At 40.3% G+C, this 27282-nt stretch overlaps 2 protein-coding genes across 8 annotated transcripts in view; one reads left to right on the top strand and one right to left on the bottom strand.

The window, feature by feature from the left end:
* The first annotated feature begins 646 nt into the window (after window positions 1–646).
* srsf9 (serine and arginine rich splicing factor 9) lies at window positions 647–7081 on the top strand. Of its 5 annotated transcripts, none has more exons than XM_085166747.1 (5): window positions 647–953; window positions 4418–4597; window positions 4774–4943; window positions 5905–6077; window positions 6166–7081. In XM_085166747.1, the coding sequence occupies exons 2-5, from the start codon at window positions 4440–4442 to the stop codon at window positions 6388–6390; spliced, it is 726 nt and encodes a 241-aa protein (XP_085022873.1). In that variant the 5' UTR covers window positions 647–953; window positions 4418–4439; the 3' UTR covers window positions 6391–7081. The 5 variants fall into 5 exon arrangements, with proteins under 5 accessions (XP_085022873.1, XP_085022872.1, XP_085022870.1 ...); XM_085166746.1 differs by having other exon boundaries at window positions 648–953; window positions 4395–4597; XM_085166744.1 differs by having other exon boundaries at window positions 648–953; window positions 4178–4597.
* The window catches only part of sgsm1b (small G protein signaling modulator 1b), a 28338-nt gene continuing 7432 nt past the window's right edge, over window positions 6377–27282 (bottom strand). For all 3 annotated transcript variants that reach the window (XM_085166740.1, XM_085166741.1, XM_085166739.1), the window contains 18 exons: window positions 20678–20809; window positions 20358–20482; window positions 20198–20265; window positions 18616–18779; window positions 18379–18508; window positions 17775–17901; window positions 17628–17692; window positions 17362–17507; window positions 17104–17232; window positions 16840–17013; window positions 16644–16712; window positions 12804–14030; window positions 12586–12710; window positions 12408–12490; window positions 12185–12294; window positions 10895–10991; window positions 10630–10797; window positions 6377–10360 (listed from right to left, as the gene is read on the bottom strand). In XM_085166740.1, coding sequence (XP_085022866.1) covers window positions 10272–10360; window positions 10630–10797; window positions 10895–10991; window positions 12185–12294; window positions 12408–12490; window positions 12586–12710; window positions 12804–14030; window positions 16644–16712; window positions 16840–17013; window positions 17104–17232; window positions 17362–17507; window positions 17628–17692; window positions 17775–17901; window positions 18379–18508; window positions 18616–18779; window positions 20198–20265; window positions 20358–20482; window positions 20678–20809 — 3228 coding nt within the window. In that variant the 3' untranslated portion in view covers window positions 6377–10271. The remainder of the gene's footprint in view (window positions 10361–10629; window positions 10798–10894; window positions 10992–12184; window positions 12295–12407; window positions 12491–12585; window positions 12711–12803; window positions 14031–16643; window positions 16713–16839; window positions 17014–17103; window positions 17233–17361; window positions 17508–17627; window positions 17693–17774; window positions 17902–18378; window positions 18509–18615; window positions 18780–20197; window positions 20266–20357; window positions 20483–20677; window positions 20810–27282) is intronic.

Genomic DNA, 27282 nt, shown 5'->3' with positions numbered 1-27282 from the left:
TATGATGTGCAAATCAGTATATAGCTTTTATGTAATGTGAAAATTTTTCTAGATTTTAAGTTGATATTCTCTCTCTCTCTCTATTAAAATTAAATTAATAATGAACTTTTAATTCAGAGGATAGAAATGAGAACTAGTTTGTGTTACAAAACAAAGCAGTCAGTGTTCTCAATTTTACTCCCTCTCGGTTTCGTATAGAAGCTTATTTGTTTTTTTTTTGTTTTTTTTTGTTTATCTCAAAACTTGACTTTATAACTCAAAATTAGGGTTAGGGGCAAAAAAAATTTTTTTATTTTCCTTTTCTTGTTTGTTTGTTTGTTTTTTTTTAGTAAGTCTCAGACCAACTATAAACCCTAAACCCAATTTTGAGTTATTAAGTTAAAATGTCAAGATAATAAACTGAAAACTTTTTTCCAGATGGCGAATAAACTAATTCAGCCAAGGGGAAAAAAATATGAAGAAACCACATATTGCTGGTGTAAAGTAGTTTGGAGACTGTACTGCAGTAGTTTTTGTTTTGTCTTTTGTTTTTTCTTAAGTGGCACGTTTTCTTCAGGCTAAGTCAAGTGCATATTCACATATTTTTTTTCTGCCACTCTTGACTTCCTGTGTACTACCACAACTCCTGTCTTGGCACTCTATCATATATTTCCTCTAGGTCCACAAAGACACCGCGCACGTGTTCTTCTAATCTTCTCTCTACTGCTCCAACAACCCTCTCAAAGCAAACATCATTGTAACGCTCGGCTGCTGCTCACTGATCGTCACCACAACTTCTCCCAGCAGCAGGGGGCAGCAATGATGTAACAGTGGCTACTGTCTACCGGAAATGAAAAGCTGTAGAAGAAGAACGCAGCCGTCTCCCGTAAATGTGCTAACTTACGCGGAAGCAGCAGAGTGTGCTAACTGGTTGCATTAATTCTACAAACAGGCACATTTACCTGCTCTAAAAGGTAATCAAACACATTTATTATTTTAAGTATTTTTTTTACCACATGCATTTACTATGCGCTCTCTGAAAGCGATAAATATTAGCAAATTGTAGCCGACCCAGAGTCTTTTTAGCCTGACTCGCTGATCGACCTTACGTTACCAACAAAGGGACTGCGCTGGTTTCGCAATTGCTGGTGTGCAAATTATAAGCTAGGGGTTAGTTTCTAGATATAAAGGTCAAGTTGAATGGGTCGACTGAAGAGGCCGTGTTACAAGACTTTAAAAAAAAAAACAAAAGAAAGAAAGGAAAATACCTGAACTGCTTTTAATGTAAGCAACCCCTCGTTTACAGCCGCCTGTTGCTAACAATAGCTATGACTACTTTAGCAGTAGCCACTGTGATATTTTAGGGCAAAGCCAAATTTGAATGGCTGGAACGAATCTGGACTGTAGTGTCTAAGCGGTAATGCTAACCAGGAGCTCTTGAATTTTAGGGTAAATTGAGGTCAGATCGCAGTTGTTCAGCTATGGGACGGTAAACAGGTTTGGTAGGTTCAGCAACTGCTCGATTAAACGGGGTTTTCAAGGCCCCGGAAACGCCTTCAAGTCCAGGTAAACGCATAGGGTACGGAAAACACCTGTTAGCAGCTGTATGACAGCCACCAAAACACCGTTTTTATGAATATTACATTTTGTTTCAATATGCTGGGTTTGTATATAAATTTTATGCGGCAGCTTTTAAAATGATCACCAGCCTAAATGTCTTTGAGTTTACAGAAAAATGTAATAGTAGTGTCAGTCTGGAATAATGCACATTGGACGGCGACAGTCTCATGATAATATTGCGATATTTCAAAGTAATTTTGTAATAATAATCTTTGTGATAGTGTGGGCAAAAATACAGCACTTATTGGTGCAAAAGCAATAATCTGAAATTTTAGCCTTTTTCCAGTGAGCTGCCGTCATAGATCGCGGACTACATGATTCAAACTGCGTGTCTATTGCCACAAGGTGCCAGCAGCAGCACTGCAATAGACTAGTTGTTACACAGTATATGTCAAACGTAAGACCAAAAGCCGGTGGAGTGATGCTTTCCTGAGAAAGTTGAAGTGAAAATATAGCATAACTGCTTAATTCTTTGGTTTAACAATAACTAAATGAACTTAACGTTGTAGCTCTTCAGGACCCTGTGGAGTGTTGTAACCTAATAAAATAGAAAGTGAGCTTTTTAACTAGTTTCATCCACCATTTATTTTGCATGTCATATGGAGTGCAACTAGTGAGTGCTCTATGTGTGTCTTTATCACGTATCTTCATAGCATGGTTGTAGTCGCTGAGCTGCATTTAGCTGGACCAGTTTTCTTATGTGTTTTTCATATTGTTGTGCTGCTTTGGAGGTCTGCCCTCCCAACTAAGCGTCAAACAATTTTCATATTATTGGCTCCCTTTTTTACAAGTAGAAATATAAGAAAGTGTTGCGCTGCCCATCATTTCTTTATATTTTGCTTTGAGCTAGACTTCCTTGTAATTTTTAAAGTGGTCTTGAGAAATAGTCCTCCAGGTTTTCTGAAAGTCAGTGTTTTTCTTTTAATAGTGTTATGTCTATGGATAACAATACACTTAACAAAGAACCAGTTTGAAATTGTATTTTTGACACTGTATTACTTCAGCATGTCATGTGTTCCCATTTCTTTTGTTGAATTCATGAAAAACGCCAACAATAACACAGTTTGACAGACATGAAATAGTATCTAGGCACCAACAAAGTGATTACCAAAGAGCTCTTAGTTGAAATTTGTGCATGGTGTTCAGTGTGTCCATTTGAAAAAAGAGAGGAAACTGGAGGCCCAAAGAAGTAGCAACTCTTACCCCCACCCCCACCAAAATATATATATATCTACAGGATCTGAAGGTCATGTCTTGAAGAAATCCATCCATCAAAGAACTGTGTCAGACCTGAAAGATACATCTGGACCTTCAGGTGATCCATGTACTGTTCACTGAAGGTTCAACAGAAATGGTCTCAGTGGAAGGATGGCTGTTAAGAAGCCATTCTTATACAGGGGAAAAGAGAAAGAGGTTGAGGTATGTCAAATTACACAAGAACTGGATTAAAAATCAGTAGCAACAGGTCTTCTGGAGCGAGGAATCCAAATTTGAAGTTTTTGGTTGAAAGGAGGAGGTCACAGTACATCAACAGTAAGTGTCTGTAGCCATCTGTAAAACATAGTAGAGGCTCTGTCATGGTTTGCAGCTGTATTTCAGCCAGTGGTGTTGGCTGGAGTTCTTTGAAAAATTTGTGAAATGATGAACACAGAAAATAACGTAAAATCAGAAAACAGCTGATTGGCAGTGGCTTCATTTTTGAGCATGACACTGATAACAAACACACTGCCAATGCAGTAAAAACATACCTGGACAGAAAAACACAGTGGCCTCTCCAGAGCCCGGACTTCAACATTATTGAAGAAGTATGGGATCATCTTCACAGAGAATGGAATAAATAGCAGCCAACATCCAAAGAAGAGCTTTGAATGTCCTTCAAGAAGCCTAGAGAACTATTCCTGAAGACTACTTTAAGAAAATACAAGAAAACATCCCTCAGAGAGTTCAGGCTGTGTTCAAGAATAAAGTTGGTCATATCAAATATTGACTTTCAAGGTCATTAGAATTCTACAGACATTTTTGCCTTGTATACGGTTTTTAAATTTCCATTTAGGTTGGCACATATTTCCTATTTTCCAAGGGAAAATATAAAGACGTTTTTTAAAAGGTTTTGCAAAATACATTTTTTTAGTACACACAGAATTGCATGCTAGCTTAATCCACATAAAAAGGAATTCACCAGTTGTAATTAATGGAACAGCTGTCACATAGGAGTTATAGCAGGTCATTCACCAGTTGGAAGGTTGGTGGTTTGATCCGTGTCTCCTCCAGTCAGCATGTTGATATGTCCTTGGACAAGTAACCAAACCCTAGGTTGCCCCCAGTGTATCTACTGGACTGTGAGTCTGTTTTTGTTAAAACAAAAAGGTTAAAGGCATAGAAAAGATTGTTTTTGCAGCAAAAAGCAGAGTAGAAAAACATGTAAGCATCAGTTCATTTACCATTTACACACAGGTAATTTTTAGTACCTTTTTACCTTTTTACATTTTTTCTCACAGTATGCTTATAATCTCAGTTTAAAGAGAACAGATCTGTAATCACTGAAATGGTTGGACATTCATTACACTGTGTTTTAAAGTTTTCAGGCTTGGATCCGAAGTCCTGTGCCATTTTTTTTCCTTGAGCCCATCATTTACTACTATCACGGCTTCATCCCTTCTTTAAAGCTTTATTCTTGTGTAAATTAAGGAATTGTCTGCGGATGGACTAAGTTTTGGATTGGGACTAGGAATAGGATTAAGGACCACTTCCACAGCTATTTGTGAAAGCAAGAAGTGATCTCTAAAAGTCTGCAGGTGCCCCCCTTCTTTTGTGTCAGCAGTGTCGCCTACTCAGCCAACATGTCTGATGGCCGGATCTATGTGGGGAATCTTCCCATGGATGTCCAGGAGAGAGACATTGAGGATCTCTTCTACAAATATGGAAAAATTCGTGAAATAGAATTGAAGAACAATAGAGGCACTATCCCTTTTGCCTTCGTCCGATTTGAAGACCCACGGTGAGTTTTGCGGATGGTTTTTGGCAACTCGAATCACACTCCTCCTTGTTGGACACCATAAATTTTGTGGTATATCGTCTCCAGTGACTGCCGGCAGGGAATGGATGGAGACAAGATATCCAACCTTTGTCCGCTAGGCGTACTTTGGTAAGGAGTTCTTTGCTCTCTTCTCTTAGGGATGCAGATGATGCGGTCTATGGAAGGAATGGATATGGATATGGGGACTCCAAGCTGCGTGTGGAGTATCCCCGTTCTAAACCTGGCCCAATGGGAGGTGGTGGAGGAGCACCTAGAGGAAGGTTTGGACCCCCAACTCGAAGATCTGAATTCCGGGTCATAGTGTCTGGTAGGTGGACGCCATGAGTCGTAGCCAATTAATATTTCTCTCTCATTCGGTACGGCCTGGAAATCAAGGGGACTGGTAGGAAAGTGGACATAGGAGTCTTAGGCAGATAACTTTCTCCCATTCGCATGCCGGACTGGAGAACAAGGGGACTGGTAGCTGGACGTCATGAGTCGTAGGCAGATCATTCTCTCTTTCTCATGGCGGACTGGAGGACAAGGGGACTAGTTGAGGACGTCATGAGTCATAGGCAGATATGTTTCTCTCTCTCATGGCGGATTGGAAGTCAAAGGGACTAAGTGGATGAGGTCATGAAAATCAAAACAGTAAAGTGAAACCGGTCATGTTGGCTGAGTAACCCCAAACACCGGCTATAGTGACTGGTAGGTGTCATTTTGTCATTGTGTATCATTAATTGTTATGTGCTTTGTAAAATGTTTCTGTAGTTCACCTAAAACACTGGGTGGAGAAGTGGGTGAACTTATCAGTCAGGAGACTTGAAAAAGTCAATTCGTTTTTTCCTACTGGTTATAGGGATGACTGACCATCTCAGTATTTTCAGCTGTGGGTTTGGCATTAATAAGTAACTGCTGTGCATGGAAAGTGTTAATGATTAAAGACAGTGTAAATTAACACTTGGTGCTGAATAGGTAGCACCTTAGACAGACCACAAATCCAGGTCTTAGCTTTATAGTGTTTTAACGTTAACCAGGTTGTGTCATTCCTGGCATTTGTAGCAATTTAAAGGCAGGGGAAATGCAAAGTCTTCCACTTCTCCATCTTCTTTAGGTTTCAAGAGGTGTAAAGGTCAGACTTTATACAATTAATGAATTAAAGAAAGAGTTGCACTTTGGAGAAATAATGAAACCCTTTCCTGCTAAGATTTTAGGTTTAAAGTGTCAGGTAAATTTAAGCAGGGAAGTATATTTTGTCCACACCATCATTTAGTCTTTTCCTGTTCCAGGACTGCCACCATCTGGAAGCTGGCAGGATCTGAAGGATCACATGCGGGAAGCAGGAGATGTCTGTTTTGCAGATGTGCAGCGTGACGGAGAGGGTGTAGTGGAATTTCTCCGTAGAGAGGACATGGAGTATGCACTGCGTAGATTGGATGGGACAGAGTTCCGTTCACATCAGGTTAGTGTTAGTGATGGTGAGATTTAATCGTTCCTCCGATGATAAACTGCAGCTGATGTCGTGTAATTCTTTCGTTATTTCTTGTTAGGGGGAGACGGCTTATATCCGTGTGTATGAGGAAAGAGGTACTCCCAACTGGGATCGATCACGATCCCGTTCCAGATCCAGAGGTCGCTATTCTCCTTACTATAACAGAAGATCTCCCCCTGCGCGCTACCAGTCGCCCCCACGCCATGCTATGTCACGGCATAGCCCACCTCCGAGAAGACACCTTCCGCCACACCACAGCCCACCACCTCGTCATTATCGGTAGAAAGTCGCATCATTTAGAGGAATTGGATGATTTTTTTTTTTTGGTTTGTTTTTGTAATTCTACATTTGATTTTTTTGTTTTTGTTTTGTTTTTTAAAAACCTCAGGCCTCCTCATAGCACACACCGTTTTTATTTCTTGATTAAAAACATTCCATGGTCAGGAACCCCTGAACAACCTGCTCCTCCCCACAGTCTTGTTTTTTTGGGGGAGTTTTTTTTGTTTGTTAAACACCCATACGTTATCCGGAAACAGAATTATGTGTTAATTTTTTGTGAGATAACCATTTGACCATTATGTAACATATTGGAGGTTTCTTTTATAAAGAAATTCGGGAGTGTGATGTCAAACATTTAAAACAAAGTACACATTTCTGCAGTCCTGCTTCTTGAATTGACATAATTTTATTTTTCATGTGTCACATCTTGGTAGCTTTAAGTATGAAAGGGTGCGTTTTCTGTTTGGCCAAACCAAGAACCCATAAAACTAATCAGTATAGTAAAATTAGTGAACCCTTTTAGTGTAACACGTTGACTGTGAGACTTAATTGTCCTTTGGGTTTGTTTTCGGTTTTTTCTTTGTACGTGTAGGCCGCCGACCGAGGTGGTCTAAATGTAGATTATAATTTGTATGCATCTCTATCGTTTTTGGGGTTTTTTTTCTTTACCAATAAAATGCAAACTTTTACTGTGACAGTTTCTTTTCCATTTATTTTTTTCTGTACTTAAAGTGAAGACATTTCCTTTCTTTAATCTGGAGTAATAATTTATATAGAAAAAAAATATGGAGTAGATTCCAAGAAATCAACAGTTCAAAGTTGCAAAATGGTCTATTCAGCTTCTGCCCAAACTAGAATAATGAACTGCATAACATGAAAAAGACACAGAGGACAACTATTCCTTTTTTCTTGCAGTTTTATTCCCAGTCACATCTATGCCAGTAGTCTATTTGCTTAGTCGATTAGTTAGTTAGGGTGATAACCTTTAAATAAAGAAAACGTATGCAATAATATGATTATTCCTGAGGTTACTTTATTAGACCTGTGCTTCCAATGACTAAATCAATGCCGATATTGAAATAGTTTGGTTTAATGGAGCAAGCTAGACCTCTAATGCAGCTTAACATACATATAAAAACAAAATCCCAGTACCAACTTTTCTCCTCCAAGGATTACGTGACAGTTTTAAGTTGGGTAGTTGAGCAGCTGATCTGACTTTACCTAAAGAGCTTTATTACCTTCCTCCATCCAGGACGTCAGTGCTGGGTCCATTGAGGTGAGCAAACTACGGTAACATCCAATTATCTGAGTTTTAACTCAAACAAACAAATTTATCAGAGAGATAGCAAAAGCATTAGGACTGGCCAAACCATCCGGTACACTCTTATAAAGAAGGAATGTGCTGAGTAGCTCAGCAAGAAGACTACAGAAGCCAACAGAAGTACATGATGACAGAATTATTTCCCTAGATGAGAAAAACAAAATTTAAATAAGTCAAGAAAATTCATGGCAAGGCAGGTGTGGCATTGTCAAGATCTACAATCAATAGATGCACTGATCAGGCATAACATTATGACTGCTGTCATAATGTTATGTCGGCCCCCTTTTGCTGATGGCTGATTTTGAGTTGTGTACTCCACTAGACCCCTGAAGGTATGCCCACTACCTGTAAGCATCTGGGTGTTGTTTTTAGGCAGACTTGAAACAAACTGACCCTATTTCAAACATGCAAATAAGGCACCAGAACAAAGAATCAGGATCAAAAATATGATCTAAAGTGGTTATTATTACAAACAATTTTACACAAGATAATCTGAAGATCAAAGCTCTTTTAACCAGAAAGAACACGCAGGGCACCTTAAATGCAAAATATAAGATTTTTAATACACAATAAATTAAGTATACTCAGTGACCATTTTAGAAGACAGAAAAAATAAAAATATATTTATTTCCATTGGCATACTTTTAGCTTTTGTTTCATTATAATCAGACCAGGCCCATATACAGACATTGTATTGCATTTAATAAATAAGTACTAGCTTAGGGGTTGTTTTTTTTGTACAGTAAGTCAGTTTCTTCTTAACACATTGTATACTGTAAATCTTCTGACAACAAACAGCAATACACAAACAGCAATACTCAGGCAAGATCATATGTAGACACATTAGCAGTGATATCAAAACACTGGAATTTAAGCCACAGTGAAACAGACGTGTGTGTTTTGGCTATTTTGTAACTGTAAGTGGCACCAATAAACCATATTTTCTAACTTGCCTCTCTCGGTATCGAGCTATATAGAGTATCTTGTGTTTATCTGCCGAGATTTTAAGATATTCACCTTTACACGTATACTCCCGAGCTCTTAAATCATTTCTCGTCTTAAGGCTAAACAAATGAAATCCACTATGACTGCAGCAAAAAAATGAACTGACAAAATCATCATTATCTACATGGCTACATACCACTGACCAGCTACCATTCATTTAAAAGTAAAAAGCTTATCATCAAGATCGCACTTTCCTCAAGCTGAAGTTAGAGCTCTGACATTCTGAGCAGCAGTGAAATAGTGATAATAATGAAGAGAAATGCCCGGGAAATGTTAAACTATTCGCTGCCTTTGGGGTTTTTTGGCATACAGAAACAATTTGGCGCGCTTTAGAGCCATGACAACCAAGTTCATCAGGGCGAGACAGAGTTTAACTCTGAAAGTGAAAAAGGGAAGTGCAGCGTGTGAAGGAAGCACAAACTGCCACCAGCTAACTACCTCTTTGAAATAACCACCAGCAGAAAAATTACGACCACGACTCTCTATATCGCATGGAAGCTAAATCTGGTAAAGCTGTGCTGCTTTCAATTCAATTCAAATAGCACCAAATCACAACAGCAGTTGCCTCAAGGTACTTTACATTGTAAATTAAAGAAAGACAGTGAGAGGGAAAAACTCCCTTTTAACAGGAAGAAACCTCTGACTGTGGGAAATCCCTTTAACCAGTCTTTATCCTTTGATTTTATGAAAACGATAGCTGACATGTTCAGCCTGAGCAGCACTGTGTAGTTTAAGGGAAGAAGAAGGTTTTCAATGACAGCATGCAGGAGGAATACTAACTGGGATAAGAGACAACAGTTAAATCATCTTAACTAATGCATAGAGGAGGTGGGAGACAGGAGAGGAGACTATGAGAGCGTGACCAGCTGAAAGAGGAAATTGTGATACAGTATATGGAAACTATGTGCAATTACGAGGTGCTACACAGAATCCAGGTCTGCATATCCTGCAATCTTGTGTGCATCAGAGGCAAACACCTATTTAACATCAGATAAGCCAGCCGGTAGAACCCTGCAACGTTTGCAAATCATCCCGTGACGCCAGGTACATCACTGAAAAAAAACTATTCAAGTGTATCACAAAATGTTTAACCATGGCAGCTACAATTTCAGCTAAGTAAATGACAATACTGAAAATATATTTAAGTGTATACAAGATGCATAACTTAACCGAACGCATTAGGGAGAATATCAATGCAGTGAAGAATTTGGTTGCTATATCCCTGAAAAAATAGCAAATTTTAAGGCAAAATAAACAACATCCTGAAGCAGTTTCAACAAGGGTACATTCACTAAGTGACCAAAAACACTTTTAAGAATAACTTTACTGGCAATAACTGCATCTCCCAAAAACAGGACTTGAGAGGAGCAAGTGGTGAGAAGTTGTTTTACAACTACCTTTGAATAACAAGCAGCTTTAATGATCGGTTATCTTGTCGGCGCTTTTCATTTACATCATTTCCTTTTCTGTGGAATATACGACAATAACATGGTTCGGTTGTTATCTCAGAGACAGATTAGCACAAAAGAATTGTGGGTGTTAACCAGCAGCATCCTGCATCACTTGTTTTCTATGAGCGTCTGCACTTTGTGGACCAAGTCTCGGGCCATCATCAAGACCTGGGGGACGTTGTGTCTCTCGGCCATTTCTGAGAAGAAAAAATATATTTAGAAAAAATTTACAGATACAATTAGGAACACTGATAATATTTAAAGATTTAGCATTCCTTTGATATTCAGTAAATACTGATATTTCATAATAAAAGTCACAAAATAAAAAACATATTTTTATAGAAATCTCTGCGCTGTAACTAGCTGCTTAGTTATTTTAATTTAACAGTGATTACAAGTGAATACTGGTAAACTTGATTGTTTTTCCTTTAGCATTGCTTCACTCGCTTTTCACTTTATTTCTTACCATTAAAGAACTTGATGATGTCAGTAAAGTCCATGTTATTTTCCAGGATGATGTCTCGATACATCTCCACAAGTGCCAGAGCAATGAAGAGCACAAAGTGCTCAGAGGAGGTGTGCTTGGCTGCCCAGATGGTTTCCCACACAGAGAACACATCATCGTAGACCATTTCTGTTCGCAAAAGACCGACAAATCAGATTATATTCGCTGTCACGAGAAAGTCACGGTTGATTCAAGCAAACAATATGAGGCCTGCGTTTCGCATCACCTCTCTTGAAGTCAAGAAGAAACCAGCGATAACAGAAGTAGAAGTGGGTATAGTCTCCATTCTGTTGCATCAGTTCAAACAGCTCAGAGTCCAGGATCTGTGATATGTAAGAACAATATAATATTATCATTATCCTACACCTGTATGCATGCATTTGTTGTTATAATTCAGCCCATACTACACTACTGGATCCCTGCTGCTGGAAGAAAATATGGCAATAAGGAACAAAGAAATAACTGGGTAATAAAGGGGAACAGAGAAATCACTTATATTGTGGGTAGTCTAACTAAGTGGTGCAGTGCTGGGAAACAATACTGAAATATATAAAAGTAGTTATAATTATCATCCTGTTTTTATCCAGGTTAAAGTCTCATTTTTCAAGAGAGACCTATCCAAGGGGCAGCAGAAGTTACATTAAATACACTGCACAACAATATAATAAGTAAAGAAATAAATACAACTTATATTCACTACAGACAAGGGAACACAAACATTTACTGCATAATAAGACACTATTACAACCCATATATCATGTGTATTAATTTCTATTTTACTATACTGTATGAAATAAACATATTCGGTAAATTCATTAATATGGAAAATGTGTTTTAAGCATATTGGTATTTTCACCATAGCTCATAACAGGTACAATAGGTTAGAAATCAAACAAGTCTTTTTCATATCTGCAAATGCTGTGATCCAAGGTTCCAAAACTATAACATAATTAAATTAAATCACACAGTGTCGATGAGTATATGGACAATGATACAACTTTTAATTTAACCTATTCATCTTACAGGAATGTATTTGAAGTTAAACAAAAACATATGACTGAAAGCATGAGACAAAAACACTTTGCAATCAAAAGACACTGAATGTAAATACAGAGGCTTGAAATCAAGGTGCAAACCGCTGGTTACACTTATGCAAAAAGTCTTTACTTGTGTTTACTAATAATGTGACTGCTGATAGAAGTAGCAGTACACGGCCACACTCTGTGATCAGATTTAGCCAATTGGTTTGAAAAATCAACAGTGATTGTGTACTGTATAAAATCTGTTGGCCTGCTTGTAGACGTAGGTGGACCGATGTAGATGTTATAACCTTATGTATGTAGGATGTATACAGAATTATTCTACTCTCTGACAGTGAGGAAAACCTCTTCTTGTGTGCCTACATTTAAGTATCAGCAGCAAGCTGTAACAATCTTAGTAGGCTTAACCATTCAGCAAAATTACACTGTTTATAAAATGTTTATATGATTGTATGTGTGGAAAAATGTCCACTTACCTGGATAAGTGAGCGCATATTGGCAAAGTGAGAGTCCATGGCACCCCCGTGAGGAAAATTCTGGTTCATTCTCTTCATCAGTTCAGTGAAGCAGCTGAACGCCATGATCTCTGGAAAGCCCCAAACACATTTACGAGTTGTTCCTCTAGTAAATTATGTGAAGCTCTGCAAAACCCATATCCGTAAAAAAAAAAACACATTGTACTTAAAAGGTTTTACCAACCATCATCCAGGATAACTAACAGAGGAGCGAGCAGATCACACATGCCCTGCACATAACCGATATCCAGATGCTGCCAGACGTAACTGCAAATAGAAATAGATTTTTATTTTTGCGTTTCAACCTTGTGCATTAAAATAAACCTCATATACAGATTATTGGATATAGATTATCCATTTACCTGCACATTATGTTACGCAGCTTCTCCAGATTCTCAGTGGTGAAGTACCAATACGTTCTGTCACAACGTCTGACATCTTTGTCAATACGATGCAAATTGATCAAGTACATATCCATTGTTTCTTGCTGCAGGAATAATAACAATGCTGAAGTCAGTTACTGTATTATAACGATTAAAAGACTTCCTTTGAAGTTCTGTTTGCCGTGCGTAACACTTACAGAATAGGTTTGCTCCTCTGAGGACTCATCATATTTGGTGACTCCTCCCACCTCTGCAGATTCTGGTTCAGTGAGCACATTGTCTATCTCGGGCTCCTCTTCTGAAAGGCCCAGATCTGTGCCCTCAGGACTGGTATTACAAGCTGTGTCCAGATGGTGATCTAGGGCAAGATCATCAGATGCCATTTTCTCTCTTTGTGCCAGGGAGACAGGGGGCGCAGCAAGCCCTGCCAAAGGCCTGGTTTTGATGTCCTCTGAGGTCACGTATGTTATCCCTGCAGGAATGTCCTCCATTTCCAGCGCAGAAGGAGAGTCATCCGAATCGGCTGTGTCTGGAGACTGCCGGGACTGAGACGACAACGAAAGCGATGCTGATTGAAGAGCATTCAGCACTTGTCTGACTGGAGAATTTGAACCAGGTTTCTCGAATGAAATCTCTGTAGCTTTTTTGGTTTCAACAAAGTCGCAGACGGCTGCTTCGACATCCTTTGTTTCTGCGTCTGTGTTTGAGGCCTTGATCACTTTTAATGGGATTTCATTTTTCTTAGAAATCTCTGGCTTTTTTTCGTTTAGCAGATTTGCATCTTTTTCTGCTGCAGGCGGACAAGATGACTCCACTTCCAGACTTTTGCTCTTGTGTGGCTGAAGACTTAAAGTCTGCCCAAGCGGAGGTGCTTGGAAATATTCATTATGAATCTCTGTTTCCAGCTTTAGAACATTAGTATTCTCTTTCAAATTAATATCTGTGTCAGTGGCTTTTGAAGCTCCTGGCAGCCCGTGCTTCGTTTGATCTTTTTCCTCTACTTCAGCTTTTTGCTCAGCTTCAGATTTCTTCTTTGTCTCCTGAACCACTATGCTTTCTAAAACCGTCTCCCTCTTTTGTGCATCAGCCTCACTCTCCGCTGCAGGGTCCTTTACATCCTCCCCTCCTGATTCACATGTTGTCAGCTGAATCTTTACAGGCTGTGACTCAGCTGTAGGTTCCTCACTGCAGACCTCTAAGTTTTCTGCTGTTTGCTGAGAAACAGCAGACTCAGTTACAGGATGACGGTTGTCTGAATCTGGACGTTGGCTTGACAGATCGTTGGAGGCCGTGTCGGAGGAGGGAAGTTGTGGCTTGTCTGTGGTTCCATTTCCGATGGCCTTGCCTGCACCTCTGTGCTGTGCTTCTTCTTCAGCTCTGGACTCACTCTCAGCCTGATCCACTGTGTCAACCGATTCAAATACCTGGAAGCCAAAGTAGTGAACATGTGATAAATTGTAAGAGAGTACTATTGAGATTGAGTGTTTTTAAGAGCACAACAGTGGTTTCCCATGTGTTAGTTTATAAACTGTAAATAAAAATCCCACTCTATGATAAGGCACACTTTAAAAAGCATGAACTGAAAGCTTCATTAATGGTCAATAAATCTCTAATGCATTATAGATCCATTATAAACCACTAATGGTAACAAATTATGGGCTCTCAGGCTGTAGGAAATCCCTTTGACTAGTCTTTATCCTTTAAACGAGTGGTAAGTGATTTCTAAACTATCAATAAAGGCTTTTTATAAAGTAGTATGCAAATTACAAACACTTGACGTTATTGCTAACAATGTTTTATTACACCACAACGACATGAAGAGATTTCTAATCCTTTGAGCATCCTTACATACGTACAGCAATCACAATAATCTTTTTTTTATGTTGCATTATAAACTTGAATTCCTGCCTCCTTTAAATGAAATGAAGGACACTCATGATAAAAACACTGATGATAAAAGAGCAAGCTTTTTTCTCCACATAGCACAGTGCCACTAAGTCAGTCTGCCAGATGGTTAACTATTTTATCCCTGACTGAAATATCTTACTAACACTATCGCCTACATCAGGGGTGTCCAAACTCCGGCCCGCGGGCCAACTGCGGCCCGCGATCCATTTTTAATTGGCCCGCAAGTAATTTTATAAATAGAATCGAATATGGCCCGCACTTCAACTTTTGCTTGAGTGTATTGCACTTCTTAGTTTTAACACCAGGGGGAGCTACTGTCGATCGAGGCAGTTGCTCCACCAAAAAGGACAATCACAGAAGAAATTTAGCCCAAGTTAGTTACTAAACATGGCAGAACCAAAGAAGCGAAAGGTAGAAAGTGAATGCAGAAAATTTCAGACATGGTGGGAGAGTGAATATTTCTTCAAAGAATTCAAGGGGAAGTGTGTCTGTTTGATCTGCACTGAAATTATGGCAGTTATGAAAGAGTATAATGTACGACGTCATTATGAAACCAAACATCAGGCCTATGCATCCTACACTGGTGCTGAGCGAGAGCAGAAATTAAAGCAAACGGTAGCTCTCCTGCGGGGTCAGCAACAGTAATTTTTTCGTGCTCAAAAGGTCCAGGAAAAGGCTACAATAGCCAGCTATGAGGTCGCCCAACTCATCGCAAGACATGGCAAGCCTTTTTCAGATGGAGACCTCATAAAACACGGCCTCGTTAAAGTCACCGAAATAATGCGCCCGTCAACAACGTCAGCATGTCCAGAAATCCAGTTGCTGAAGACTTGTCAGCCAACATTAAACTGCAACTGTCTGATAAAGCTGTGCTTTTGATCTTTACTCCATCGCATGCGATGAGAGCACTGATGCCACAGACACCGCACAGCTGCTATTTTTTTGCGGGGAGTGGACGAGCACTTTAGGTGAGTAAAAAATATATTCCACAGTACCCGTGTGTTAATGTGCAGGTACACATGCTTCAAATATCAATAATGCGCATCAATTCTGTCACTACCCTGCTTTTGCACACCACTTTCTTATATGCGCTTTTCTTGTTAACACACAGAGTACACACCGCTGTGCACTGCCCACGTACACGCAAAGTCAGCTGATTTCATCTGATGCAGATTTGCTCCTTGATCAAGTGACATTTGTCCGGATTTTTGGCACGAGTGGCGATCAGCACCGCGGCTGGATGTCCCGATTTACATACCCAGCCCAGCTGATACTCACCAGAATAATTTACTAAAATTATATGCACTCCTGTTATTAAGTCCAGTTCAGTCTGTTAATGTTGATAACGGTTTCAAACGAACGTTAATAGGTGTGTTGCTAAGCCTAATAACTTAAATAACAAGCTTGAAATGTACCCGTCCCATTTTCCCCTTTATTGTTTTTTCTCTGTGCTGTAAATCTTCTGTCTAAGAAGAAATCTGAGGCTGCTGTTCTGAGAATGAGCTACCAAAGCTTTTTCTGAATAAATCAATAAAGATCCATTTATGGAAAGCTGTGATGAAGGCAGTTTTGTCTTTAATTATATTCAACAATATAATATATTCGACCACTTGTAAGTGATTTTTCTAAGTTTAATACACTAAAGTTAAGGTTATATACCTAATTTCTAGTAAGTGGCCCAGCCCCTCCTATATTTTTATGTATGTGGCCCTCAGTGAAAAAAGTTTGGACACCCCTGGCCTACATGATGAAACCTAATGACTTATCCCCCCAGTTTTTTCTTGTTACTGTGACATTGTTTTAGCAACCGTCTGATGGACTGCCATGAAACTTGATACAGACATCCCTGCCTTTAATATAGAGCCATTAGCTTATTATCTTTTGAAAAACTTAATTCCTTTTACTTCAATTTATCCTCAAAATACCTTTAACCAAATGGCAATCCTGCTCAAAAACAGCTTCGCTACCATTACTTTCAGCGATTCACAAGGTATGCTTTGGAAAGCAAGAATACAACGGCAAACCATATATAAGTTGTAGTAAGTGGGCTAATGCTTGGGAAAAAAATGAAACCCGGTATGGTGTCGTATCAGAAATCATTGCTATGGAGATGATGAGAGAGGGACTACCTGTGCGCTGCTGCTGGAGTCGCTCTGTGAGTGAGTATTTTGTTGATCTGAGTTGCTACTTAGAGAAGACTGGAGTGAGACAGAGTATCACAGACAAAAACAGCAGAACTGTTAGCCAAGTTATTTTCTCACAACTCTTGAAATAGTAGGTGGTAGGTGTTACATAATGTGGATTTTTTTGTTTGTTCAAACTTGCATCTGTACTGATGGTGGAGTCCCGCTGCACGGGTCCCCTTTCCACGCTGGCTCCGGATGAGCATCGGGCGAGTGCCTCGGCATGTTTCTCTCTCTCCCTCTGACGGACAATGGCCTCGCAACCCTGCCACTCCTTCATAGTCTGCTCGTACATGCACCGCATTTGCTCATCAATCTGAAGCAACAAGCATGTGTAAATAACTGGCAAAGAATAGATCGGGGCATGAGAATATATCTTTATACTTTGAAAGCACATAAGTAATACCTCCCGCCGGCATTTCTCACTCATGCTGAACTTATAATGTCCTAACAGGAAGGGCCAGACTTCTTTACGGAGTGAAGGGGCCACCCCACCAAAATACACCAGTCTGTGTATCTCCTTTTCCTCATAGGCCTGAAAGGGGAAGTATTTTTACTTTTGTGTCAGACTGAAATCGCTCACTAATGAAAGGAGGCATTTCACACAGGAATGAATGACAACTAGGCGTTGTGTGATGGCTTGGTGTTTATGTATAAATCTTACAGAGCTGTCTTTGAGGAAGTTGCCCCAGACCTCCACAGAGAGGCCTCCTCGAGCATCACAGGGTACGCCGGGGTCAACAATCGTGGTGTTGACCAATGCGGAGAGGTGGGTGCGGACTGTGGACAGATGACGACAGTATGCAAGCCCTAGAGGGGAGAGATAAGGCTTCTCATTTTCAACCACTGTAATGAATTATTGATCTGCTGAACAACCCAACCAGAGCGATTCCTAAATTGCAAACACAAAGAAGATGTGATTATACTCACAGCCATAGAACGCACGGGAGATTATCTGGTATTTCATGGTGTCGCAAAGGAGCTTTAAGGGAGCCCTGGTAAAGTGAGAATATTTCAAACTTTGTCAGGTGGAATAATCAGAACGGTGATTTCAGCCTGACCATTGGAAATACTTACCTTTCTTGGTTACAGCCATTAGGCAGAGAGCCATCAGATGAGCCATTCTGTGAGCAGGAGGAGCAGGAGGATTTCCTGGGGGCTGGTTGCCACATATTAACACCCTGATCCATCAGCTCTGGGGCCACTGCACAGCAAAGTGTCCCTTACTACTACTGTTACTATTATCACAATCAATTAAGCAAGCAAAACCAGGAGCAGCCCTAACTGATTTGGATATTAAAATGAATTTCTGAAAATGATAAGAACTGATAATACATGGTGGGAAAAAAAAACAAACCAAGAGAGAGGATGGAGTTGCAGATGTGGCAGACAAATTCCTTTATGTCCATGCAAAGACTCCTTATTGTCAATGGGACTTTAATGTGAAATGGAGACATGGACACTAAACAAGGAGGAAAAATATTATGGCTGTATCAGTTTCACATTAGAAAGGACTTAATTACAAAGACGAACACTGAATATATGCCTGGGATTCATCTAAAGTGAACTGTTTGAAGTCAAATGACATATAAAGTAATTAGAACAGTTATAGATATAATCTTTGATGATTCTGTATTGCATTATCTCAGGGAGGCAGAATAGAAAGATTAAAGGCACTAACTGAACTCCATCTGATTGCCAGGAAAGAGGATCCGAAACACATAATCGGTTGCTTCATCGTCTTCCTTATCTGATACAGAATCACATGAACCATGTGGACTTCTCTTTCGCAGTTTGGGGAAAACCTTTCCCTACAAATGGAAATAGTATATGAAGAAAATATATCATAAATATTGGTAAAGTAAATATTGTAGCATGAAATGTTGAAAAATTATTTGAGCAGAGGTGTCCTGTTTACCTTCCCTCTCTGATTCCAGAGTGGCGGGTCTAGCTGCCCATGAGGTAGCAGGCCAGTCTCTAAGCATGTGAGAAACTGGAGCAAATGGCCTCCTTTAGGAAAGTGTAGAGGAGGCCTCTGGATCCCATCCTGGCTCACCAAAACGACTGTGCCTCCACTGTTCACTGGAGGTACCCACATGTGGGAGAAAAAAATAAATAACTCGTGAAACTCATGTGACTTTATTTGGGAAATTAAAAACTATATCTGATTTTAATTTTTGCCGATTTTCACTCAGTTCGCCTCTGGACCAGTGCTAGCACAGCTGGGGTTTTTTTAGAGCACTCCAAGTCTTTGAATTGTATTCCATTTTATTTATATAGCAACAAATCACTACAGCAGTCACCTCAAGGCACATTATTGTACGGTAGAGACCATACAATATGACAGAGAAAGCCCTAACAATCAGCCAACCCCCTTTGAGCAACAGTGGGAAGGAACAACTCCCTTTCAACAGGAAGAAAGCTCAGGCAGAACCAGACTCAGGGAGGGGAAAGCCATCTGCTGTGGGGGTGATGGGAGAAAGACAGGACAAAAAACACTGTGAAAGAGAGCCAGAGGTGAATAATAACTAATGATTAAACTCAGAATGGTGTATAAACACATACTGAGTCAAATAAAATGAGTGCATCATGGGAATTCACAGCAGCCCAGACTCATTGGAGTGCAACTAAGGGAGGATTTAGAGTCACCTGATCCAGCCCTCACTACATGCTTTATCAAAAAGCATTAGGTTTAAACCTAATCTAAAAATTAGAGAGGGTGTCTGTCTCTTGAATCCAAACTGGGAGTTGGTTCCACAGAAGAGCATCCTGAAAGCTGAAGGCTCTGCCTCCTATTCAACTATAAGTAGAGCTCTACTGCTCTATTGAGGTGATATGACAGGACATGGTCTTGTTCTGATTGTGTGCATTTATGCATCTCCTATTTTACTCTGGGCCTCAAATGTAAGCAAAACAAAAACAAAATCCGCTTCTGTGACAAACTCATCAGCCATTTATGTATCACTGATCACTGAAGAGGAGATATGAGTCTCCAAATACAAACCAGCAGCTTTTGCTTGAAGAGCCCACAGTGTTTAAGCCCCATCAGTGGTACATTAGGTCAGAAGTGTGACCGCGAGCATGCTTGGTATTTTTTTAGACATTCACAGGGTTGTGAACCATAACAATCTCCTCCCTGAGGATCACACTGTCATTACAGTTTTATCGTACAATCTGAAGGACAACATTCAGCCTGCCAGCATACCATAGCGCATCTTGCGCAAAGTTTTTTTTGCAACGCAAATGTCACCTACTACATGCCCTTCTAACTGGGTTTCTCACTGAATTCCCTGCAACTTTGTGCTTTCCCCCTAAATTAAATTCAAATTATATTTTGACACATTGGAAAAGAACAAATATGGTTTCCAGGGAAGAATCCAAAACAAGGGGCTGCACTGCAATGCTGCATAAGGTGACAACTTTGAAGGGGAAACAGGCTAAATTTAATTTTTAAATGGCACAACTTTGCATTGCATCCAGTACTTTAATAGGTGAGTTACCTCGCTGATGACAGTGGAGATACACAATCTCCTCCAAACGAATTGTCATAGCATAATCCCAGTAAACACTGAGAGAAACACAAATGGATATTGGTCAGTGAATAAACTTTGTAAACACAATATTTAAGTCTCAGTAGATTGGGCTCTTTTTTTTTCTGACCTTTTTTCAGAGTCCAGCTCCCCAACATTGCCATTCATCAGTTGATTTGGTGTCCACTTCAGGGTCATGAGGTCTGCAGTTTGATGTAGAGAAAGGTAGCCTGGAATGGCCTCCATGTCATCTCTCTGTACACACAAAACAAAATGAACAAATCCCCACATGTGTTAGTGCTGTAGTATTCAGATCAGTTACATATAAACAAATTAACAGGAGGCATCACGTTTCCCACAGAGTAAGCAAGCTTCTCTTAATATTTTCTCTCTCTTAAAATGAGAACTAGTTTTGTATGGTTGTTTTGAAAAGGACAGGAAAATCCATACCGGCTGGACCAGGACATTGTTCTTCCCAAACAGAAGTGTGGCTCTGGAGTTTTGGTGAAGTGATTCAACATATTCCCTCACCCACATAAGAGGGCGATCATCCATGCTACCACTGGACTGTCTCTTTTGGATCTGTTAGGGATTAAGGGAAGAAAAAACAAAACAATTGCATACAGCCTACTGCTGGTTGTTTTTACAAGGAAGCATTCAATTTATTGACTGTCTAACTGTTAGAAGATTTTTATTATTAAGACATTTTATTAATCATTATTGCTGATATACTAAAGCTAAGAGTGTTCATATTTCTGTTTTTACTTAACCACTTGCACAACTGTCTACACTTTGCCTTAAAAAGACTTGTTTTGCTCTCACATTATCTCACAGGAAACCGCCACCCAAAGAGTAAGAAATGACCTTGTAAGAACATAACCTTTTTTGAACATAAGTTCCGAGATCTCACACCTGCCTGTTTGGCTAGGGAATGTTACTTCCTTTCTTGTATGTTTCATGCTGTGTATAAATAAAGGCAGAGAATTGCTGCAGGGTGTGGGCCTCACTTGAGCTCCCACCCGTGCACGTTGAACTGTTACAAGTGTCTGAGTGTTATTTCATTATACCTGATTACTTGATAATATTGTCTCTTATCATTTTTAATGGTCCTTCGAGCCGGATTGGACATTGATTTTTTTTCTTTTTCATGCTCCACTAGGAAACCTTCATCAAGTCCTGACGTCGTGAGAAGCCCGCGCTGAAGTCTGTCGACAGCTCCTCTCCAGGCAGAGGATAAAGACCAGAGACGCTATAATTCGATTTCTGGCCAGCGTTCTTATAAAGTGGTCCACGACGTTGGGGGTTGATGGAGCAGACCTAAACAACCACGAAATAAATCAGGTGAATATTTAACACTCACCCACATCTTGCGAAAAATTCGAATAAGAGTTGACGCTGCTCCTACAAGTAAACGCTCGTTCTAAGAGAGGACTGGTAGCTATTATAGGAAACTCTAAATGTAAATGCTCGCCTGAAAGAGGGTTGGTAGCTATTTTAGAGGGAAAAGCGTCATAATAAAAACCTTTAAACGCGCGAAATATTTCTATTTTATTGTTTTGTTGGTGGAATAAGTTACATTTTACAGCACAATAGGGAGGCTGAACTATTCCACCGTATTGTTTGCCGACTGGTGCTCACGTACTGGTGGGACGAGAAAAAGGTTGTGCTTCATCACATAAAATTAACACCGCTTTCAAGGGTAGCTTGAAAGTAGAAGGCTGTGTTAATAACCTCTCTCATCCCTCGTGCCAGAGAAAGCACCACGGCTGTTTGTGTGTGTAAAAGTTAAAAAGCTGTAATTTTCAAGGTACCTAAACATAAAACATTTAAAACAAATTAGTGAAAATGGGTAATAAATCAACAAAACTCACTGCTGACGAGCAGTGGTTAGAGAAAAAATGTCCAGGCGCCGGACAAATTAGTGCAAACAGATGGAGGAATCCAAAAAAGTTTAAATGCCCTGCGTGGGAGGGAAAATGTAATCCCTCTGCAGTGATAACTTTAAAGGAGACCCTCCAAGCAGAATTAAACAATGCAAAAAGTCCTAAAAAGAAAATAAAACGTACTCAAGAGTTAAAATATTTCAAAGCATGGAAAGAGGAGGAAGACAGACGTAGTGAAAAAAGAAAAAAGAAAAAGGAAACAACATTACAAAGCCTACAGCCGCCACTTTATGTACCAGCACCGTCAGCACCAGAGCCACAATCAAAAAATCCCTTCATTAGTCAACCTAATCTTAATCCTTATGCCCAAGCCCGAAGTGCATTAAACTGTATGACAACAAACCCACAGGAAGACATAGGGAAAGACCCGTCAGGCAGGGACATGGGAGGTATTGTAGATCCTCCAGGACCCTCTGGAATTTTTCCAATGATAGCTGCGCCTAATCCCAGATATGGACAGTTGATAGGTGGTGAGAACGCAGAAAGAGATATAAACCCATTTGTGTATGCTTTTAGACCATGGACCCAAGCTGACAGACAAAATGTCGAAAAAGATGTTCCATCTTTAAATGAAGGCTTTCAACAGTGGAGAGACGCAGTGGAACTAATTAGAACTCAATGGGGCCTAAACGGTCATGAAATGCTTCAAGTAGTGCAAGACCTGCTAGGATTGAGAATGGGGACAGTGAAAGACGGTTTTACAGGTGCAGATGACCAAGGAAGACCTCTTGGCCCAGATTCCCTAGATTTAATGAACACTTTGACAGACTTATATGACCGAATTAGGGTTCGTTTAGCCCCCAGAGCAGATTATTCCAAAATAGGAGAAGTAAAACAAAAGGAAGCCGAAACACCATCAGACTTCCTCGATCGGCTACGCCCGGTTTTCCGACAACATTCAGGCCTAGATTATGAAGACCGCCCTGAAAGACCTTACCAACAGCAGTTAAAAAATGCATTTCTAAATGGTCTCCGTCCCGCAGTCAGAGCCCATGTCGAAAAGCACTGGGTGACAATAAACACAGGAAATCTAGCAGACGCCCTACAATATGCAGAGCATGCAACTAGAGTGCTGAAAAAGAAGGAAAAAGGAGGTGTTTTCACTGTAAATCCCGACACAGGTGTCATAGCATTTTCTGGTAAATACAGAGGACAGGGTCAAGGACAACACAGAGGAAAGGGACAGAAAAGCAGAGGTTACAAAGGTAACAGGAAGCACAGAAATGACAGAGACAACCGTTGTTATAATTGTGGAAAAGAAGGACATTTTGCACGAGACTGCAGAAACAAAAAAGAGAATCATAGTGACAGAGAAAGTATGTGACTAGAGCAAAATACTGAAGCTGAACAAAACATTGAGGATGAAACTGAAATCTATAACATACAACAATTACTTTTAGGCTCTGAACATAAACCCACAGTAATTATTCATGTAAACAACGAACCTATGACTATGCTATGTGACACAGGCGCATGTAAAACTGTGTTAAATCAAAAACCACCGAATCTGAAATACTCCAGTAACACCATGATAGTAAAATCAGCATCAGGGCACACCAGCATTAAGTCTTTAACAGAGAGCCTACTGTTAGTACATACAGACAGTGGACGCAGCTGCAAAAATCAATGTATATATGACCCATCCTGCCCAGTTAACCTTCTAGGGAGAGACTCCTTAGAAAAACTGCAAATAGGTGTATTGCCAGGGCCAGAAGGCATGTATGCTAAGCTAATGTTGAATGAAGAGCAAAACCTCACTGACTGTCAGATTAATGTGTGTGAAGGACAGGGAGAGCCCCACTACTACTGGACATTAGACCTGCCCTCACTAGAACCTTTGCAACACATAGCAAATCAATATCTGCCAACCCACTCAACACGGCAGGGCTACACAGAGTATCACAACACACTGAGGTTCAAACAAAGCCCAGGTCATGACCCCATGTATGACTTACAGGTGCATAAACTGGGCCCACAAATGCTTACATTGCAGCACCTATATGTCACTCAAAGTGGTAATGCAGTCTGCTCTGTACTTCAGCCAGAAATAGTGCAACGAGTGAACAGGATGCCTAAACCACATGTATCAGTAGCACACAATGACAGCACTGAGTGGAAAGATTTAGGCCGCGTTCTCGCTCAAGTTGAAAGGGACAGATATGAAAAAACTGAAGAAACACATGAGGGATGGCTTCAAGGTCGCAGAACAGGATGCATGAGATACACATTAGGGTGGGTACTCACTACCCACCCAGCCACCCACATGATTGACAGCACTAATGTATACGTGCAGGAAGATAGTGAGAACTGACATGAACTCTCATTAGAATTACACCCAGAACTACAACAACTGCCCACAACACTGTGGTCCGTAGGACCTACAGATGTAGGATTAATTAAAGGAGCAGATCCCGTTGTAGTAAAAACCACCACAACCTACAGGCCAGTCAAACCACAATATCCCTTAACAGCAGAAGCAAAGGCAGGCATCAGGCCAGTAATTGCAGATATGGAGAAAGCAGGCATTTTAGTAAAAACAACCAAAGTGACCTGTAACACTCCGATCTTTCCAGTGAAAAAAGCAAACACAGGAAAGTATCGCCTAGTACATGACCTCAGAGCAATAAATGACGTAACAGAACAAATCCCACCTGTGGTAGCAAATCCACACACAATCCTAAATCAAGTAACACCAAAAGAGCAATGGTTTTCGGTTATAGACCTATCAAATGCATTCTTCTCTGTACCGCTACATTCTGACTCACAGGCTCTGTTCGGTTTCACCTTTGATAATCAGAAGTATACATATACAAGGTTACCTCAGGGTTTCCAGAACAGCCCCACCCTGTATGCAGAAGCTTTAAGGAAATCTATGTCGCTTTGCACTCTCCCTGCCCCAGGACAGTTTCTCCTGTACGTAGATGACATACTGATCACGGGAAACACACAGGCAGACTGCAAAGCGAACACAATAACAGTATTACAACATTTAGCTGAACAAGGCCACAAAGTCTCACAGCACAAATTACAACTGTGGAGCTCAGAGGTCACATACCTTGGCCACAAGCTCACAAGGGAGGGAAGAACACTGTTAGACAGCAGGAAACTAGCAGTACAGAATGCTCCAAAACCGCTCACAAAGCAACAGATGATGAGTTATTTAGGTCTCTGCAACTTTTGCAGATGCTGGATACCTGAATATGCTCTGTTAGCTCAACCTTTGCAAAACTTAATTTATGGAAAAAATCTAGCACTGAAAGATAAAATAGAATGGACACCAGAAGCAGAAAAAGCATTTAATGATTTGAAACTTGCCCTACAAACACGCACAGTCTTAGCCTTGCCAGACTATGACAAATTATTTTATTTGCATGTAGACGGAGGTGCAGGCTATATGAAGGCCGTTCTAACACAAGCATTTGGGGAAAAACAACGACCACTCGCCTTTTACTCGTGTAAATTAGACTCAGTTGCTTCAGGCTTGCCTACGTGCATACAGTCATGTGCAGCCGCAGCAGAGGCAGTAAAAAAGTCCGCCGACATTGTTCTCGGTCATAAATTAATTATCAAAGTTCCCCATGCTGTAACCTCCATCTTACTGCAAGCAAACTTGTCTTATCTTACACATGCAAGACAGCTCTCATATGTAGGCATTCTGCTATCACAGTCACACATTACAATTGAGAAGTGTGGACAACTAAACCCAAGCACACTTCTCCCCACTTCAGCAGACGGAGAAAAACACTGTTGCATGCAAAAATTAGATGAGGAAACGAAACCACGAGCTGACATTCATAGCACACCGCAACTAACCTTCACTAACATTTTTGTAGATGGCTCAGCATCCAAAAATAGTTTGGGGAGAAACTGTGTGGGCTATGCAGTAACCACAGCTGACAAGGTTTTAGAAGCTAAACCACTAACTTCCTCACACTCTGCTCAAAGTGCCGAACTAATTGCTGTCATCAGAGCATGTCAACTACATGAGGGACAAAAAATAAACATATACACAGACAGCCAATATGTTTTTGCAGCAGTACATCATTTTGCAAAAATCTGGCAAAACAGAGGTATGGTTACTTCTACCGGTAACCCTGTGCAACACGGAAATCTTTTAAAACAACTACTAGAAGTTATAACTCTGCCAAAGAAGCTGGCATTATGCAAATGTGCTGCACACCAAAAAGATGACTCTGAAATTACTAAAGGCAACAACCTTGCAGACATAGCTGCAAAAAAGGCAGCATATCAGCCAATAGAAACCTTAATGTCTGAAACCACAGAGTTAATACCACTTGATGTACTGAAAGATGAACAGAAAGCCGCACCCACTGCAGAACAAAAGAAGTGGTTAAAATGTGGCGCACAACTGAAAAATGACTTAATGACCTGTAATGGCAAACCAATATTGCCAAAATCTCTACACAAGACAGCAGCATTAGTGACACATGGCTCGACGCACGTGTCAACAGCAGGGATGATAGATATTCTCTCTAAACACTTCTACACTCAAAATTTCGAAAATTCAGCAAAAGAATTTATCAGAACATGCATGATTTGCCAAAAACACAATGCACAGGGAAATCTCAGACCTAAAAGAGGTCATTTTCCCACACCACCTCACCCATTCCATACAATCCACATGGATTTTATCGAACTGGATCAATGCCAAAATTCGAAATATGCTCTAGTAATTATAGATGTATTTTCAAAATGGCCAGAAATCTATCCAGTAAAAAGAGCAGATGCAATTTCAGTAGCAAAATGCTTATGCAATCATTTCATACCCACATATGGCATCCCTAGCCTGATACGGAGTGACAATGGAACACATTTTGTAAATGACATAATTAGCAAGGTCTCTGAAGCCTTAGGATTTAGCATCAAACATCACTGTGCATACCATCCACAAAGTGCCGGACTAGTGGAAAGAACTAACGGTACAATAAAACAAAGATTAAGAAAATGCATGGAAGAAACAGGAAGGCCATGGCCCGAGTGTGTAGGCCTAGTAAAAATGTGGATGAGACTGACGCAAGGCTCTCAGAAGCTCACACCTTTTGAAATTATTCATGGCAGACCGTTCCCACTGCCGATCACAAGCGAGCCAAT

This window comes from Neolamprologus multifasciatus, chromosome 7 (genome assembly GCF_963576455.1).
Source record: "Neolamprologus multifasciatus chromosome 7, fNeoMul1.2, whole genome shotgun sequence".
Lineage (NCBI taxonomy): Eukaryota > Metazoa > Chordata > Actinopteri > Cichliformes > Cichlidae > Neolamprologus > Neolamprologus multifasciatus.
Note: the sequence above shows the minus strand (reverse complement) of the source record. Positions and strands in the feature narration are given on the sequence as shown.